We start from the raw sequence: 19,357 nt of genomic DNA on the forward strand, positions 1-19,357 counted from the left end.
AGAGATGTCCATGCAATGGAATAGAGATATATATATACATATGTACAAATTTAAATGTAACTTAAACGGCTACAGGCTCCCGGGGAGGAGGGAGGGTGCATGTGCATCTGTGGCGGAACATGCCACGAACAGATGTACACTGGGTAAGTGACATTTTCTGTTCGATGGCATGTGTAGCTGCAGATACACATGCTATGCATAGACTACGAAGCAGTTCTCCTCCCATAAGCGGTGGTTAGCCTGTAGGAGTTGAAGTTGTTTGAAATAGTGTTCTTAGTACAGCCTGTCCTACTGTGGCTTGCTGTGTTGCTAACACATCTACACAGTAATGCTTGGTAAATGTATGGGGTGTTGACCAAGTGGCTGCTTTACAGATATTCCCTAGGAATGCCATTGTTGCTCCTTTCTTCCTGGTGGAGTGTGCTTTTGGTGTTACTAATAGCTGTCTTTTTGCTTTTAGGTAACAGGTTTGGATGCACTTTACTATCCATCTGGCTATTCCTTGTTTTGACATAGGATTACCAGTATGGGGTTTTTGGAATGCAACAAATAACTGTTTAGTTTTTCTAAATGATTTTGTCCTGTCAATGTAATACATTAAAGCTCTTTTAATGCCTAATGTATGTAGCACCCTCTCTGCTACTGAGTCTGGCTGTGGGAAGAAGACTGGAAGTTCCACTGTTTGATTTATATGAAACAGAGAAACGACCTTAGGTAAGAATTTTGGGTTTGTGCGAAGTACGACTTTATGTTTGTACTTGTATAAAGGGTTGTTCAATAGTGAATGCTTGTATTTCACTAACTCTACCTAGTGAAGTGATTGCGACGAGGAATGCTACTTTCCATGTTAGATAATGAATCTGACACAAATGCATGGGTTCAAACGGTGGACCCATGAGCCGTGTAAGTACAATACTGAGATTCCATGAAGGCACTGGTGGTGTTCTTGGAGGTATGATACGTTTTAGCCCTTCCATGAAGGCTTTGATGACAGGGACTCTAAATAGAGACTTGTTTTGTATATTTTGTAAATAGGCTGAAATAGCTGTGAGATGTATTTTGATGGATGAAAAAGCTAAATTAGGTTTTTGTAGCTGAAGTAAGTAACCTACAATGTCTTGTATGGATGCGGAAAGAGGTGTTATGTGTTTGGATTGGCAGTAAAAGACAAACCTTATCCATTTGTTTGCATAGCACTGCCTGGTAGTGGGTTTTCTTGCTTGTTTAATTACTTCCATACATTCTGGTGGAAGATGTAGATATCCAAACTCTAAGACTTCAGGAGCCAGATTGCTAGATTGAGTATTGCTGGATTGGGGTGTCTGATCAGTTGTTTGTTTTGTGTCAACAGATCCGGCCTGTCTGGTAGCTTGATGTGTGGTACTAGTGACGGGTCTAACAATGTTGTGTACCATGGTTGACGTGCCCACGTTGGCGCTATAAGTATGAGTTTGAGTTTGTTTTGACACAGTTTGTTGACAAGAAATGGATGAGCCGGAGAGGGGGAAAAGCGTAAGCAAATATCCCTGACCAGTTGATCTATAGAGCATTGCCCTTGGATAGAGGGTGTGGGAACCTGGATGCAAAGTTTTGGCATTTTGCGTTTTGGCTGGTGGCGAATAGATCTATGTCTGGTGTTCCCCATTGGCGAAAGTACTTGTGAATTACTTGGGGGTGAATTTCCCACTTGTGTGTTTGCTGATGAGCCCGACTAAGACTGTCTGCTAATTGATTGTGAATCCCTGGAATGTACTGTGCTACAGGGTGAATGTTGTTGTGAATTGCCCAATGCTAATTTTCTTGTGCTAGAAGACAAAATTGTGATGAGTGGGTTCCTTCCTGTTTGTTCAGGTAGTACATTGTCGTCATATTGTCTGTTTTGATGAGAATGTGTTTGTGAACGAGAATGTGTTTGTTTGCTTGAAAGGCTTTTAGTGCTAGGAATACAGCTAGCAATTCTAAGTGATTTATTTGAAGTTGTGTTTGTTGTCCCATTGTCCATGAATGTTGTGATTGTTGAGGTGTGCTCCCCATCGAATCATTGATGCATCTGTTGTAAGAATGGCTTGAGGCACAGGGTCCTGAAATGGCCACCCTTTGTTTAAATTTGTGGAATCCCACCACTGAAGCGAGATGTGTGTTTGGCGGTATCAGCACTAGACCTTGAAGTTGACCATGTGCCTGTGACCATTGTCTTGCAAGGCACTGTTGTAAGGGCCGCATGTTTAGTCTTGCATTGGGGACAGTGGCGATGCATGATGCCATCATGCCCAACGGTTTCATGACAAATTTGACTGTGTACTGTTGGTTTGGCTGGATTCGTGGTAATATGTTGTGGAATGATTGTACCCTTTGTGGACTTGGGCTTGCAAGTTCTGTTTGGGTGTTTAATGTGGCTCCTAAATACTGTTGAACCTGCACTGGTTGTGTTTGGTAGTTTATTGAGAACCCTAGTGTGTGTAGGGTGTTTATTACATAAGGTGTATGGTATTGGCACTGTGCTTGAGTGTTGGCTTTTATTAGCCAGTCGTTGAGATATGGAAACACATGGATATGTTGTCTTCTTATGTAGGCTGCGACTACGTCAAGGCATTTTGTAAATACCCTGGGAGGTGTTGTTATCCTGAAAGGTAACACTTTGAACTGGTAATGTTTTCCCTGTATTACAAACCTGAGATATTTTCTGTGCGCTGGATGGATGGATATGTGAAAATAGGCATCTTTTAGATCCAGTGTTGCCATAAAATCTTGTTGTTGTAACAATGGGACTACATCCTGTAGTGTTACCATTTGAAAGTGTTCTGATAGGATGTAAAGATTGAGAGTTCTGAGATCTAGTATTGGACTCAATGTTCCGTCTTTTTTGGGAATGAGGAAATATAGGGAGTAAACCCCTGTTCCTCTTTGAGGATGTGGTACAAGCTCTATGGCTTGTTTGAGTAATAATGACTGTACCTGTGTTTGCAACATTGAAATGTGTAGGGAGGAGAGTTTGTGTGGTTTTGGAGGTATATCTGGAGGAGTTTGTGCGAACTCTATGCAGTAACTATGTTGGATAATGGATAAGACCCAGTTGTCTGTTGTGATGGGTAACCAGTGTGTGTGGAACTTTTGCAGTCTTCCTCCCACAGGGGAAGTGTGGTGAGGGAAGATGTGGATCAAGTCACTGTTTGGTGTGTGTGGTTTGCTTTGAGGGCTGATATTTTCCACTAGTTCTGGGAAATTTTCCTCTGTAGGTTCCCCGAAACCCCCCTTTGGTATTGTGTCTGGTAAGAGGGTTTGGGTTGTGAGGTAGATGCCTCAGATGTTTGGGGTCTAAAACCTCCCCTATATTGAGGCTTTCGAAATGAACCTCTGTATTGAGTTGAGTAAAGCACCCCCATAGCTTTGGCAGTGTCGGCGTCCTTTTACATTTTCTCAATGGCTGTATCAACCTGTGTGCCAAACAGTTGGTGTTCGTTATAGGCATGTTAAGAACAGCTTGCTGGATTTCAAGTTTAAAGCCTGACGACCTAAGCCATATGTGTCGTGTAATGGTGACAACTGTATTAATAGTTCTTGCGGCTGTGTCTGCGCAGTCTAAAGCTGACCTGATCTGATTATTGGTAATTGCCTGCCCCTCCTCAACTATTTGCTGGGCACTTTTCTGTTGATCTTTGGGGAGATGCTGGATAATGTCTTTCATCTCGTCCCAGTGGGCCCTGTCGTATCTGGCCATTAGCACTTGGGAATTGGCTATACGCCATTGATTAGCTGCTTGTGATGCTACTCTTACCAGCAGCATCACATTTTTTACTTTCTTTATCTGGTGGCGGTGCGTCCCCAGAGGACTGGGAGTTAGCCCTCTTCCTTGCTGCGTTGACCACTACGGAATCTGGGGGTAGCTGTTGGGTAATAAAAGCTAGGTCCGAAGGAGGCGGCTTATATTTCTTTTCTGCCCTAGGAGTAATTGCTCTTGCCTTAACTGGTTCCTGAAAGATTTGATGTGCATGTTTTAACATGCCAGGAAGCATGGGTAAACTCTGGTAGGTGGCGTGAGTTGAGGACAACATATTAAATAAAAAATCATCCTCAAGATGTTCTGTGTGCATGGCTACGTTATGGTGTGACGCTGCCCTAGCTAGAACCTGCGTGTATGAGGTGCTATCCTCTGGGGGTGATGGCTTTGACGGATAGCACTCTGGACTATTGTCAGAAAGGGGATTATCATAAAGGTCCCATGGGCCGGTGTCATCCTGGTGTGACTGTGCAGAGTGTACCGGAGACTGTGCAGTGGGAATAATAGGTGGAGAGACAGTTAGTTGAGAAGAATGAGGAGGAGACTGGTGAGGTGAGAACTGAGGAGGAGACTGGTGAGGTGAGAACTGAGGAGGCGCACTTTAGCCGGTGGCTGGTCAGTGTCCAAATGTCCTTGAAAGGCCAGCTTTCTCTTTGTTTTTAGAGGAGGTGCAGTGAGGATCTTGCCAGTATCTTTATGAATTTGGGTTCTAGCCTGTTTTTCGTCAAATTCCTCCATTTGCGTAAGTTTTTCCGCAAATCTATGGCTTTCTTTCAATTGCTTGGAAAGTCCATACTCCTCTGTATATGTGTCTCTTTTCGGCTCCGAAGCCGGTTTCCTCGGGATCGAAAGGCCTGGAGTAGATGTTGGCCTCGGCTCCGAGAGGGATTTTCGGGGCTTCGACTCGATGGGTCGGTGCTTGAGCATTTCGGAGCCTGTGCTTCGGCTCGAGTCTGAAGGCTTCATTGGTGTGGCCTTTCTCGGTGCCGAAGATGTTGCTTGGTCACCGGTAGTTTTTTTTTTACGGGTGGAGCCATGGCCTTCTGGCAGTTGCGTCCAGAGGCCTTGTGTTTGGGCTTGGACTGGGTCGGGGCAGGCGTACTCACGTGCTGGCCCGCTGTTATTAGTCTGTCGTTGTCGGACTCGTGCTCAGAGTCGGACCCCCGAACGGAGACTGCAGTGTGGATCATCTCCTCCTCTTCCGCGTCGAGGCGTTCAGTGCTTCTCAACGCCATTTCTAACCTTCGCGCTCTTCGGTCTCATAGAGTCTTTTTGGAGCGGAAGGATCTGCAGGCTCGCAAGTATCCTCTCGGTGGTCTGGAGATAGACACAGGTTACAAACTAGATGTTGGTCCGTGTAAGGGAACTTGGCATGGCACCGAGGGCAGAATCTTAACGGGGTCCGGTCCATGAGGCTTCGACAAGACTTTTGGTCGGGCCGCCCAGGCCCGAGTTGGGCACGGGTGCCCCGAAGGGCAAGTAGAGATCTGTATCCGCCGGTACCGAAGAATCGATGATAGATGGTACGCGATCGAAAACAATACTGATGAATTTAGAGAGTTTGTAGTACTTTTCCGACTCGAACAACCGGAGTGAAAAGAAACACGACTGAACCCGATGGCAGAAAGAAAACAATCTAAGATGGAGTCAATGCCCATGCGCAATGGAGCCGAAAAGGAGGAGTCACTCGGTCCAGTGACTCGAAAAGACTTCTTCGAAGAAAAACAACTTGTAACACTCCGAGCCCAACACTAGATGGCAGGACCTGTGCATAGCATGTGTATCTGCAGCTACACATGTCATCGAACATATATGTGTGTCTCTCCCCCCCCCATTGCCTTAGTTGGAGAGTCCTTGAACAGTAGTACGTTTGCTTCCCCATTAAGCGGAATGAAGCGATCTCGCTGCCAGTACACATCAGTCTTGAGACATTACCAAAGTGGGAGATAACCAAAAGTACAAAGAAGATGGAAATGAAATGACCATTTACTACTCTCTCTAAGCCTGGGTGTTGTATTTTGTCCAACATAAAACACTATTTGTTTGCTTGTTCGATAGATAGTATGCCACTAGGTCACTATTCCAAGCAGGGAGAAGTTAATATATCCAGCAGTCCGATTCTCATTTTTGATTAAACCTTATTGAATTTATAAATGTTTTAATAGCATACTGAATTTCCAAATGAAAATCACTAAGCCATCAATCTCGAACCATCTGTACCAGAACGACAAACTGAATTTGCCAATAAAAGCATACAATATCTGTACACACTGGCCAACCGCCACCATAGATAAATTCAGTCAAAACAGAGAGGGTAAACTTTGGGACACAAATGTTATAACACAGTAAAGATTTCATCCAAGCTCTTGTTCCACTCACAAGAAACACGAACCGAGGGCTGCCATGAGCTCAAGGCAGACACACAAAAGGAAACAGAAGTTCACTCGCAGTGAAACGTAACGGCAAAAGTGCAATTATCCATGTTAACGGCAAAAGTGCAATTATCCATGTAACAGGGTCAATGTCATGTAAAGCACTCAACTACTGCCAGGCAAGATCGCACTTCCTACGAAATAAAGAGAAAATGTAGTCCAGAAACCATACAGAAAAAATAAATTTTTTAAAAAGACCTCACTAAAACCCTAAGCACAACGTTCAACTCTCAGAACAAAACCATATTTGACAGCAAAGGGAGAATTTAAAATCGTCCCATCATTAATCTTTGTATCACTCTGTGGGAGAATAAGGACCTCTTGCTTCAAATATCTATCAATGGCAGTGAATATACTCTAATGGTTGAGTATATAGCCCGAGAAGGCCTAGTGAAACAGGTAAGGTAGAACTTCCTGTGAAGTACAGGATAGTGTGGCATGACCCTTTGACAAAGCTGATCTACCATACCTCTTCAACATAAGGGACCAGGGTCCTGATGCATCAAATTATTTCACCTATCTTATGTCTATGGGTAAATGTGTTGGCACATAAGGGCATAGGTCTTCAACATGGATTTCACTCTAACTGCCTTGTCTACTTTTCTCAGATAAGTTCAGAGATTTGAGATGTTAGGCCTCCATTATAAATACAGTGTAATTCCAGAATCAACTGCAAAGGGAAGGTTAATTGTTTGGGGTCCTATTTCTTCACCAGAGGGATACTTTTCAAATTCATAAAATGTAAGACAGCTCCACATGCATGAGAGATCCTGGTACGCATCAATAAATGTTTTCCAAAATGAAAAATGCCAAATTAGGCAATGTTTATCTACATCCAATCATCCAAATTTAAACATAAAAACAAGAGGCTGAAAACACCACTGCATAACACTACATAATAAACACGAAAAGATACAAATGTCCTCTTAATATGTTACTGAGGAGAGCTGTGAACATGTGCCTCTGCCGCCTCCAGAATTTCAGAAGGCTGTATTTCCAACATGTCCATCAGGGAGGCACACAGTTTGTTTCTGAGACCTAAAGAAGCCTGCAACAAGAAACCCATGTTCAGAACTACGGTACTCAGTAACCAAGCACATGGTGGCAATTTTATGAATTCTGAGAGGATATGAAGAAAATACCTGAGGTGATGAACTAGGATAGACCACAAGCTGATAAAAATATTTTCACTCCAGGATTTGCTCTGATATTTACAGAAGAGTCAAGTAGCAAGCTAACCCAACCATAAGCACAATAAGTGCCACAGACTGACCACCTTAGCAAACAAGGTACGAAGAAAAGCCTAAACTACTAAAGTATCTGCCCTGGAAACCAAGTGCAAACAGTGTTTAGCACAGGTATAGACTAACTTCCAAATAACAGTCCTTGAGATATCAAGAATGTGTACATTTCTCATCAAAACAGCCACCTTTCCCCTTGTAGCTTTAGGCTTGCCAGGGAAGGTGTATTCGTTTTTCTCTAACAAAAAACCTATAAAGGAGGCAATCCATCCATACGCTTAGAAGAAAACCATCTTTCCTAACAATACTTTACAAAAATATGTTTAGCTTTGCAAATATATTTAGTTCTGTTTACATCAGCGGTTCTTAACCTATGGCATGTGGACGCCTAAGGGCAGCAAGGCCTGCTCAGAGGGTCTGCCACTGTTTTACAACATAATTAGTATTAGAAGATTAATAATGTTATTTATGCACAAAAAAAAGCAAAATGTAAAATTACAAATTTGGACTCAATGAAAGCACAGGTAATAAAAATAGAGCATGTATTCAGAGGAAAACATTTAAAGCAGGTAAGAGACATGCTAGAGTCTAGCATATCACTTCATCTTTTACAGATAAAATCAAATTTTGAAAAGCCTTAACGTTCCTACTGAAATTAAAATTCTGATTTTGTATATTTTAATTGTAATATTGTCATACTGTTTGTATTTGTCCTGTTTCATTTACACTTTGTTCTGTATTTTTGTGTATTGTTTCATGTTTCAAATTGTAGAGACTTCTTGGGCTGGAGTCCCCAGTTTCCAGTAGCGATTCAGCGGTGGTCCCCAGAAGTCAAAAGGTTAAGAACTACTGGTCTAGATAATAAAGAAACACTCCCTCAACATCCACAGTACTTAATCTCTTCACTGGAGTCAAGAGATTTGAAAAGGTCAGTGAATAACTATTCTAGTTTACGTATATAACAAGTTATTTTTCCTATGGAAGCCTGTATATGTTTCTTCAGTACAAAGAGCTTGAGGCTCGCTCAACCTTGCCAAAGTTATAGCCACTAAGAAAGTAAGCTTCCAAGTAAGGTACTGCAACTCAACATGTGCATTGGTTCAAAGGAGGCCCTCTTAACATTCAGAAAACAATATTTAATTCCCAAGGAGGGGCTGGCTTCCTGACCAGGGCATATACTTTCTTCAAGCCTTCTAAAAATCCTTAATCACTGGAATGGTGAAGAAAAATGTCTGAGAAGGAGGCTTGATGGCAACCAGTTACATTCAGAGGTTTCTGATTTAGCCAAATAAAGAAGATAAGGTAGTACTGTTTCCTCCTGACATGTTCTCAAGACCACCTCCTTGATGCATCATAGGTATAATATTCTCCACATGAATGTGTATGATGACCTAGTGGAAGGATACTTCTCTCAAGATTGCCATGTAATCATCAAGTAGCTTCAAGTCTCCCTATTGTAAGATCTCCAGTGCAGAGCCATCAAGTTCAGTGACTGAAGATTGGGTTTGAGAATCCTACCTGACATCCTGGAGAGGAGATCTGGAACCTTGTGTGAGCAGACAAAACTGAAGAAGGCCCAGGTACAACCACTTGATGTAGCCAATCCAATGTAATTGCAATCATCGTAGAATTGCTGCATCAGACATTTGAAATTGCCTCAAAAAGAAGAGTAATTGGTGAATAAAATATTTTTGACCTAGCCATTGATAGGGCATTTCCCAGAGAGTGGGGTTCTGAATACTAGAAGGTGAAAACTGGATATTTTGCATTTTCTTCTGTTGAAAAAGATGGCTCTCCAGCAATCCTCAGACTTAAAAGATTACTCTTAATACTTTGTTGTTCAAGACCTAATGCTGCTGTTTTAGTAAATGGTGACTTATTTAGTCTGCTGTGGTGTTATGTGTACCTGCAAGATGAACTGCCAAGAAATAAAAGTCCTTCACCAGTATCCAATGCCAGATAACCTAAGCATCCTGCGAAAGAACCCTGGATCTCATACTATGCTGCTAGTTTAGATAACACACAGTGGAAAAGTACTCTATCTCCAGTTGTAAGGCACCCTTCTTCGTTGTCAGAGTTTCCTCATGAGCTTCCCAATCCTTCAGGGGTGCAGCGGTCTCTACAGTCTGTTGACGAATTAGTGAACGAAACAGCACACCTGTCAGCAAACTCATTCTCCAGAACGACCACATGAAGGATTGCAAGGCTCTGAAAGACATTCAAACCTATTGTCTCAATTTCTTGACTTCTGGCACCATTAATTGTCAAGACATTCCTGTAGGCAACTTATATGTAATTGAAGAAATACAAGTGGTCATGAAGCCCAGGAGCAAGAACAGTTGTCTGACTGAACAATTCAGAGTTTTGTTGAAGGCCTTTCTGACACAGACTGAAACCTCTTTTGCAAGAGAAACACTTTCTAACATTGCATTTAGATTCACCTCCAGATATTAGTTCAATTGAGTTGGTTCTAGTCTTGATTTCTTCAAGTTGAAGTTGAAGCTCCCATTTGTGACAAAGGTCTATTGTTAACCTGAAATGATATAGCAGCTGTAGAGTGATTATGCCTTGGCCAACCCAATCATCCAGATACGGATAAATGAAAAGCTGGTACCAGTGACAAAACTTTTTAAAAATGTTATGGGGGATGATCTTATTGTGAAAGCAGAGCTTTGTTTTGGTAATGTTCACTACTGAAATTCTGATGTATGATGCAAATCGGTGCATGAAAATCTGTGTCCTGCAGATCCAAGGCACATATCCAGTCTTCTTATTGGAGAAGCGAAAGGATATGATGAAACAACAATATTATGAAATTTTCCTTTTTGACTCATTTGTTTGCCGGTTTGTGGTCTAAAATCAGGTGAAACTTGCATTTGGGCCCTTTTCTCTTTATTAGAAAGTATTTCAAGAAGACTCATTTGCTGGCTCCAGTGCATTCTTCTCCAACAAACATCCACTTTCATTAGTTGATCCAGGATATCAATATTTCTCCTCTTTTGTGGAATTTGAGAATGAATTAAAAAAAACTATATTTGTACCCTTCTGCACAATATGTTGCACCAATAAATATTTTTTATTTTTTTGCCTTTCTGGGAGATAAGTACCAATACTCCTGTCCACCATGATGCAAAATGGTAAGAGGTTTCCTGGCAGTTGGCCATGCCATTAGCCTTGGGGGGCCTTCTGACCCAGGAATGAAGCTCTTTCGTTTTTCCAGCCCCACAGACCTTACAGTTTCTGCTTCAGTTTTTATTTTCTGTACCTCTTCATTGGCTTGTCACCCAAGCACCAAAGATCCATTAATAGGTAACTCTAGTGTCTCTGTTAAGATTCTGGGGTCACAGATGTTGGCCTCAACCATAAACAGCGCTTGATGGATATTGCATGGCACCTGTCCTCCATGGCCAGATCAGCCGTACTGCTCAGCAGACTAAAGATTGTCAGAAGAGAGCATGCTGTAACAATAAATCCAGGGCCAAAAGGCTGTAGGCTATAGTAGGTTTATTCAGTAATGAAGGTCCCATCTACTCCTCACACCAGCCGCTTAGCACCTGCCCAGCAGTCCCATCTTTACATTCATCTGACTTCATTCCATTCCAAATGCCTTCACTATGCCTTCCATTCCAACTGCCTTCACTATGCCTTCATACATAATGTAATGGATATCACACATGCCTTCTTGAATAATTTCTTCAAAATCTTTTCCATTAACAGATTTATCAAATCCGACAAGGACCAATCATACTAACTCATGAGAGTAGGAAAACTTGCAGCACTGACAATCCGATCATTTCCTTCCAATGGTATGTCATCTACTAAAAATTATGAAATCCTCTTTCAAGTACTTTGAGTCACAGTCCAATGAACAAAGTCCTGGGACTAGAGGAACTATTGGTCGAGTTTGAGATTTTGTTTGGACAGTTTCATACATCACTGCTGTTTGGACCCCCAGTGCTACAGTTTCAATTCTAACCTTTCTTGCAACTACAGTTGATAGTTTATGAAACTAGATGAGGAAATCACTGGTTGAAACTCTTGGAGAATACTTCATTGACACTGGTGAAAGAGCATGGTAGACAAGACAGGGCCAGAATCTGACTCTCAAGGTTAACCACCTCATCTCTCAGAGAATCTGAAGGCGACCAGATTCTTCTCCATTTTTTAGATGATGGTGATCCAGCTATGGTCAGAGAGGGCGACATATTGAGATATTGAGAAATGGCGAGCCTTTCAATGTCAACATCTGTTTAAATGTCAAGAAGTACTTTGAAGTCAAGCAGATTCAGATATATGATTGAACATGTCTACCACTGTCCTGAAGAGATGCTTGATATCCACAAGGATCAGCAGGGCCAGTGAACTTGAGAAGCTGTCCACTCACCTCCTGAAGCGGCAGAAGCAGTGTCACGAGAAGTAGGGGAGGAGGGAAGCACCCTTTCTCACCTCAGGAAGTTAAAAGTGTCACTGCAGGGGTCCTCTTCCAAAGTTTGCCTTTTTCGCTGTAAGGTGAATACCCTCTGTCCCACAACCACCTGTAGCACTTTTTAAAAAACAAAACAAATATCACAGCCAATTACCCCTGGATATTTAACCATCAAGAGGCAGGGCAGAGACAGCTATGATTGTATCACTGAAGAGCTGTGGGCCATTGTGAACAAGTCAATGCAGCATGTGTAGTCCTTTTGGACCTCTCTGCTACATTTGCTTGTGGGCCATGCTGTCATAGCCCAGTGCCTGAAGAAACAGGAATGCAAATCCTCACCTCCAATGGTTCCCTTAATTCTCAGAGTGTTGCTCACAATCTGTATAAGCTGCATATTATATATTTAAGAGCACTAACCCCTACCAGGCATCATTCTTTGAGCAGAGACTCATTATTGTATTATTAAAGCCCTTCATCAAGATCATTCATTTCTTAAGCAGCAAACCCTGTTCTTATGCAGATAGTACTCAAGAGTCTGGAGCTTGGTGAGCTAAGTGCATGATGAACTATGACTAACTTTCATAACTACCTGTCGTCCGTCCAACATAACAACATGGGGCATAACTTTGTAATGGTCAACTGCAATTAAGACTGAAGTTATTGTCAACTTGTGCAAAATATGACAGGGCCGAAAATTTACCAACTGATGAAATCTTAGCATGTCTTCTAGGCATAAAAAATATGTATTGGCTTGGACTTGAACAGAGGATCCATTTTAAATTAATGTTTGATGCAAAGTGTTTTGATTAGCCTGTTCAGCCTTGTCTGAAACACCTCCTATGCAGATCCTCCATTCTAAGAGCCAGCTGTTGCTGTAAATACCAAAGATGTCAAGTGAGCGTATGAATGGATGCCCCTATTAAGTTACACAGCCTTAATTTGAAACAGGTTGCTTCTACACCTATGAAACATTTGATCAAACATGGCCTTGATTAATCCACGGAAGACCTTCCTCTTTTGTTAGACTGTGTCTGCAAAACGCACAGTAGGCCTCATGTTACTGGATTTTGTTCCTCTGCACCATTAAATAGTTTCCTGTGTATATAATCACATCAAATCACAACATCTAAAAAAGGTATATTGCCTTGCTTTTGAATGGAGAAGAGGTGAATGTTGTCTGTTCATGTTCCTTCTTGCAAACCTTTGATCTCACAGCCCACAGTTTCAGAACGTTTGTTTAATAGCATATTTTTATGTACCCAGTGGTCACTCACTTACAGCTCCTGAAGAAGTTTTCCCTAACCTTATTAACTGAGTTTGTGGTCAAGAAGAATTGCACTTCTTGTTGATGGACGGGTGGTTGCTGGTATGCCATAACCACAGCAGGTGCTTATACCAAGAGTTACATGGACTAAATCATCCCAGTTCCCTAAAATGTGCTTTTCGGGTTGTTTAGGGGCAACGAGTTAGGGTAGAAAGATAGAGCTTTTAATTGTGGTAGTAACATGAAATGTAAATATTGACAGCATTCCAGTTATATTTGATTATGAATGTAGGTGTCCTATAAGTTTACAGATGCAAGAAACCTTTGGAGAGTCACCAACCAGAACATTTGCTTTGTTAGAAATAAAAAAAAAAAAAACAGTTGATGGAAAAAGTGGGTTAAGTGGCTTGGGCACTGGAAAAGGGATATAGAGTAGGGGAAAGAAAAGAAGGAGACCCGTCTCCACAATTCAACAAGAGGGTTTACAGGGAAGAGGGGAAATTAGGTATGGGGGAGTTCCCCTAACAAGGCTTAGAAGCAAAGTAAGAGGTATATGCAATTCTAGAAAAATGTACCATAGGAGTTACTACAATATAAAGAAAATGTGACAATATTGTTTCACTACCCTGGAGATGCCAATCAGTTGGGAAATTGCAAAGAACGGGTTCATGGAGAAAGTTTATAGAGAACAATTTCATTCAATTAATTGAGTACATTCTTTCAGAACTACATTTCAGATCAGTAATTAAGTACATTCTTTCAGAACTGCATACAGGACTGCATTTCAGTTTATCCTATTATTCACACTAATAAAAATGTTGTTTGCTGAGATACAGCCAAGGTACCCTATCAAGTAGTTAGGATGCTGAAATGTATATGTTTAACTGTACAACACACTTAAATAAATCTGCAGGCAAGATTTAATCTACTTCTTAGTTTATGTCAGACACCTGGGTTGTTTTCAGAATTGTATGATACTAGCTACACAGAAGCATATACTTACTAAATAAATGCATTACATATTTACAAGAAAGCGTGCTAAAAGCAAAGACTCACCGTCCTCACTCTGCTGATCAGGGGATGAATCAGAATCAGATGAAGATGCTACTTCTTTCAACCACTTTTTTCGTTTCTTAGGTGGTGGTTCAGCCTTTATCTTGGACTGCTTTTGTTTGGATTTTGTAGCAGCTTTGGGAGATGACTCTATTCGGGCAGGTTTCTCTATCCTATTTAGCTTTTCAGCTTTCTCACCCTTTGGCTGTTTTTCAGTCTTTTCAGCTCGTAATACTCTCTCTGGTTTGGCAGCCCTTTCTATCCTTTCCACTTTATCTGCCTTTACAAGTCTTTCTAGTTTCTCAAGCTTCTCTGCCTTTGATGATTTTTCTGCTCTAGCAGATCTTTCCACCTTCTCTGTTCGACCAAGTTTTTCCACCTTTTCTGCTCTTGCATGCTTTTCAGTTTTTTCCACTTTCTCTGCTTTTATTGGTGTCTCAAAACTTTCCACTGTGTTTGTCATCAGAGAATGTTCTACCTTGTCTACAGTAGATGCCAAAGGAAAACTCTCAGCCTTCTCCCGTTCTTCAGACTTTGTCAATCTTTCAGCCTTCTCTACGCGGTCTGCCCTTGGCAGTCTTTCAGCCTTCTCTACTTTATTTGGCTTTGATGGCCTATCAGCCTTTTCTAATTTATCTGCTTTTGGAAGTTTTTGAAGTTTTTCTAGTCTATCTGCTCTTGGTGGCCTTTCAGTCTTTTCTACTTTCTCAAACTTCAGCATTTTCTCTATTTTCTCTGCTTTCAGGAGCTTTTCCACCCTCTCTACTTTATCTCCTTTTGATGGTCTTTCCCCCTTCTCTAGTTTATCTAGTTTCAATGGTTTTTCAACCTTGTCTACTTTATCAGGTTTTGGTGGTCTTTCAGAATGTTCCAGTCTATCTACTTTTAACGGTCTTTCCAACCTCTCAGCTTTACTAGACTTGTGTGGCCTTTCAGCCTTTGCTGTTTTATGTGCTTTAGGTGTTTTTTCCACTTTTTCAGTCCTGGGTAGTTTCTCTACTGTCTCCAACATAACTGCATGGGGTGCCATTTCAACTACCTCAACCTTAGTCAACTTTGATGGTGTTTCAACTGTATCCACTTTATCCAACACAGGTGGAGTGTCAACCTCCTCCATTTTATCAGCCCTTAGCGGTCGCTCACCTTTTTCTACTTTATAAAGTTTTGGATGCGTATCCACCTTCTCAATTTTATCTATCTTTGGTGGCCTATCAACTCTGTCTGCTTTACTTGACTTTGGTGGCCTTTCACCCTTATCTTTTTTTTTACACTTTTGGGCTCTTTCAACCCTGTCTAGTTTATTTGTCTTTGAGTGCCTTTCACCCTTGTGCACTTTTCTTTCCTTCGTGGACCTTTCCAATGTATTTGTGTCTTCCACCATGTCAACATTCTCAATTACGTCCACTTTTTCCATTATGTCCATTTTTTCTATTGTGTCCATTCTTTCCATTGTGTCCATTCTTTCCATTGTGTCCATTTTCTCCCTTGTGTCCATCACGGTGTCTGCTTTTTCCACTTTGTCCATCTGATCCACTGCATCTACGTCTTCAAGCATGTCCATTTGTTCAGATGGTTCAACCCTTTCTATCTTTCCAACCATTTCTGCGTTTGCAGATATCTCTGCTTCACATGATATACCTGGTGTCCCATTCATTTTGGCTGTTTCTGCTATTTCAGTTTTTGTCACAACTTCAGCTTTTGCTGCCATGTCAGTTTTTGTCACAACTTCAGCTTTTGCTGCCACATCAGTATTTGTGACAATTTCCGATTTTGCTGCCATGTCAGTTTTTGATGTCATTTCAGGTTTTGCCAACATTTCAGCTTGAGTCACAATTTCGGCTTTTGCCACATTTTCAGCTTTTGCCACATTTTCAGCTTTTGCCACATTTTCAGCTTTTGCCACCATTTCACCCTTTGCCACCATTTCGCTTTTCACCGACATTTCAGCCTTCATTAATATTTCAGGTTTTACAACACTGTCCACTTTTTCATGCCTCTCTGCCCTCTCCAACCTCTCAGGTTTTTCTATTTTCTCTGGTTTTGTTAAAATTAGGGTTTTGCTGCTAGGAGTCTTCGGCAGGGCCTGTCTTCTAGAATGGAGAGAAGGACAGGAGACATTTTAGTGCTTTGTTGAAAAAGTATCTTGGGTAACATTTTCAGCAACGTTATTTTAATTGAAGTTGATGCAGATGCACAATTTTCAATAGCAGTAGCATATAAACATAGGATGAGCATGGTATGAACAGTCCACATCAATATACAATCGTAGTCATTGCAACAGCGGCAAGAGCTTGTGCAATAATGAAGGAGATGAAAAAGCACAAACCCTTCATAATAGACACAGGATTAGTTGGTGTCTGAAAGAAGAGCTCATCTGACACACTCCAGATATATATACAGTGTATACAGCATCAATTTCTAAACACCTTGTTGAACTCTGATCCCTTAATATACACTTGAAAAGGTGCTTAGGTTTTTTCAAATCTGCATATAGTATCTTTAACCAAAGCTATGCCACATATAGAAAATGTTTTGGCCCACCACACACTGCTGTCAGTTTGGGAGGTCAAAGTCCAAGTACGACACTGGAAAGCCTAGCCACCAATATCAAACAAGGCAGGAGTTTGAGTTTTGAGAGGATAGTTTGAGCAATCCTTGTTGTCTCCAAACAACAGCATCATAAAATTTAGTCGTAACTCTACTCTATATCTTTGATACACAATCAATCATTCAATCAGTATTAATAAAGCGCGGCTACTCACCTTGGAGGGTCTCAAGGTGCTGAGGGAGGGTCCTCATCCGAAAAGCAATGTCTTGAGGTTCTTCCTGAAGATGGTGAGCGACGGGCTTTGTCTGAGGTACAGGGGGAGGTTGTTCCAGCTCTTTGCTGCAGTGTAGGTCAGCGAGCGTCCTCCGGCGGTGGTCTTGCAGATGCGAGGGATGGTGGCCAGGGCCATCAGGGCGGAGCAGAGGGATCTGTCGGGTGTGGAAGGAGACACGGTGGTTCAGGTAGGCTTGTCCTACGTTGTGTATGGCCTAATACGTATGGGTGAGAAGCTTGAAGGTGATTTGTTTCTCGACCAGTAGCCAGTGGAGGGTCCTCAGGTGTTGGGAGATGTGTTCTCGGCGAGGAAGGTCCAGAATGAGTCTGGATACGGCGTTCTGGGTGAGTTGACTTTTTTTATGTTCCTAGTTGAGGTGCTGGCGTAGAGGGCGATGCGTGGTCGAGCCTGCTTGTGACTAAGGCGTGGGTTACTGTCCTGAAACAATCTGCTGGGATCCATCTGAAGATCTTCCGGAGTTTGCAGTGTGTGTGCCAGCAGGAGGAGGTGACAGAGTTTACCTGGCTAGGATAGGGAGAAGTCGAAGATGATTCCTAAGTTGCAGGCATGCTCGGTCGGTGCACGGAGAGGTGCTGAGGGATGTCGGCCCAAGCTGAGGTGGTGTTCCTGAAGATGATGCGCTCCCTCTTGTCGAAGTTGAGCTTGAGGCAGCTTTCTCTCACCCAGGTGGCGACGGCTTCCATTCCTGTGTGAAAGTTCCTTTTGGCCGTGTCCGGGTCTCAGTGAGGGAAATGATGAGTTGTGTGCCATCGGCATATGACACGATGATCATACCGTGGCTTCTGACTATGGCAGCAAGAGTGTCCATGTATACGTTGAACAGTGTGGGAATCAGTGAAGATCCTGGGGGGACTCCGCAGTTGACTCCTGTGGGTCTGGAGGTGTAGGGAGGGGGTCTGGAGTCTCCAAGAGAGGAAGAAGTGGATTAATTACAAGCCTCTTCCGCTGATTCCTATTTCGTGGAGTCTGGGGCGCAGAGTGCTGTGGAAGACCGTGTCGAAAGATGCTGAGAGGTCGAGGAGTATGTGTACTGCGGTGTGGCCACGGTCTAGGAGTAAACGGATGTCATCCGTGGCTGCCAAGAGTGCTGCCTCCGTCCTGTGATTGCTGCGGAAGCTGGACTGGGAGCTGTTCCGGTGACAGGAAACTGTCGTTGATGTCCTGGATCTTGTGGTGGAAGTAGGAAGTGAGTTTGTCGCAGAGGTCCTGTGACAGGGGGATGCTGTGAGCTCGTTGATGATTGAGAACAGTTCCTTCGAGTTGTCTGTAGAGGAGTTGATGCGCTCCCGGAGTGCGTCCTTCCATGCGTTCTTGATTTTTCATCAGTGGGCGGCGGTCGCGGCTTTGAATGAGGTGAAGTCTTCGCTGGATTGGCTGTTCCTCCATTTTTTCTCTAAACGTCTGCGGGTACGCTTTGATTCTTGTAGTTCAGTGGTGAACCAGCTGGCCTTCTTAGGTACGCGTTTGGCCGATGTCAGCCAGAGAGGTGCTAGAGTGTCTGCGCATTCGGTGATCCACGCATTGATATAGCTTCGCTTCTGTGTTGGCGTTGTCAGAGGGGGGGCGGGAGGGATTTGGCGAGCAATGAGGTTAGTTGCTCGTTGGTGATTTTGTTCCACTTCCTATTGGGGGTCCTGGAGGTGCGGCTGCTGGGTGCAGTGATTGTGAAGTATATGCAGCGCTGCTCGATACAGTATGGGGTGGAGATGGTCTCGATGGTGATCTGGGTGCTTGAGGTGAAGATGGTATCCAGAGTGTGTCCTGCGATGTGTGTGGGTGTGGAAACCAGCTGTCTGAGGCCGAGGTTGGCTAGGTTTTCCAGTACAGCAGTGGTGTTTGGGTTCGAGGTGGAAGTTCAGGTCGCCGAGGAGAAGGTAGTCACCTGACGCCAGGGCCTAGGGGTGTCCACGATGTCGTCTATGAAAGCTAAGCGGGGACTGGGTGGCCTGTAGGAAGTGAAGGAGTTCCATAGTGGTGCAGCGAGATTGGATGGACCAGGAAGTGAAAGTGTTCCATGGTGGTGCAGTTATTTTATTGGACGGCCTTGACACGCAGTGAGGACTTGTGTACGATGGAGAGTACTCCACCTGGGCGGGACGGCCGGTCCTTCCTTAGGTTACACACTATATTTGTTTCCAAAACAACCTTATATTCATACAAGACCAATATTTGTGAAGCATTATACCAACCTCCGATGTTCCACATTATGCTTTTAGGCACACAGCTGCGTGGTACCACCACCCAAGGGACTTGTACACATTTCCTTACGCTGGGAGTAAATCGATGTTGTAGCTTGCTCATCCAGATCCTAACCCAGGAT

General features: G+C 42.9%; 1 protein-coding gene across 1 annotated transcript in view; it reads right to left on the reverse strand.

Moving 5' to 3' along the window:
- Positions 1 to 19,357, reverse strand: part of PRR12 (proline rich 12) — a 420,401-nt gene that overhangs the window by 58,788 nt on the left and 342,256 nt on the right. The window contains exon 9 of the mRNA XM_069200974.1: positions 14,198 to 16,284. Coding sequence (XP_069057075.1) covers positions 14,198 to 16,284 — 2,087 coding nt within the window. The remainder of the gene's footprint in view (positions 1 to 14,197; positions 16,285 to 19,357) is intronic.

The sequence above is a fragment of the Pleurodeles waltl genome, chromosome 7 (genome assembly GCF_031143425.1).
Source record: "Pleurodeles waltl isolate 20211129_DDA chromosome 7, aPleWal1.hap1.20221129, whole genome shotgun sequence".
Classification (NCBI taxonomy): domain Eukaryota; kingdom Metazoa; phylum Chordata; class Amphibia; order Caudata; family Salamandridae; genus Pleurodeles; species Pleurodeles waltl.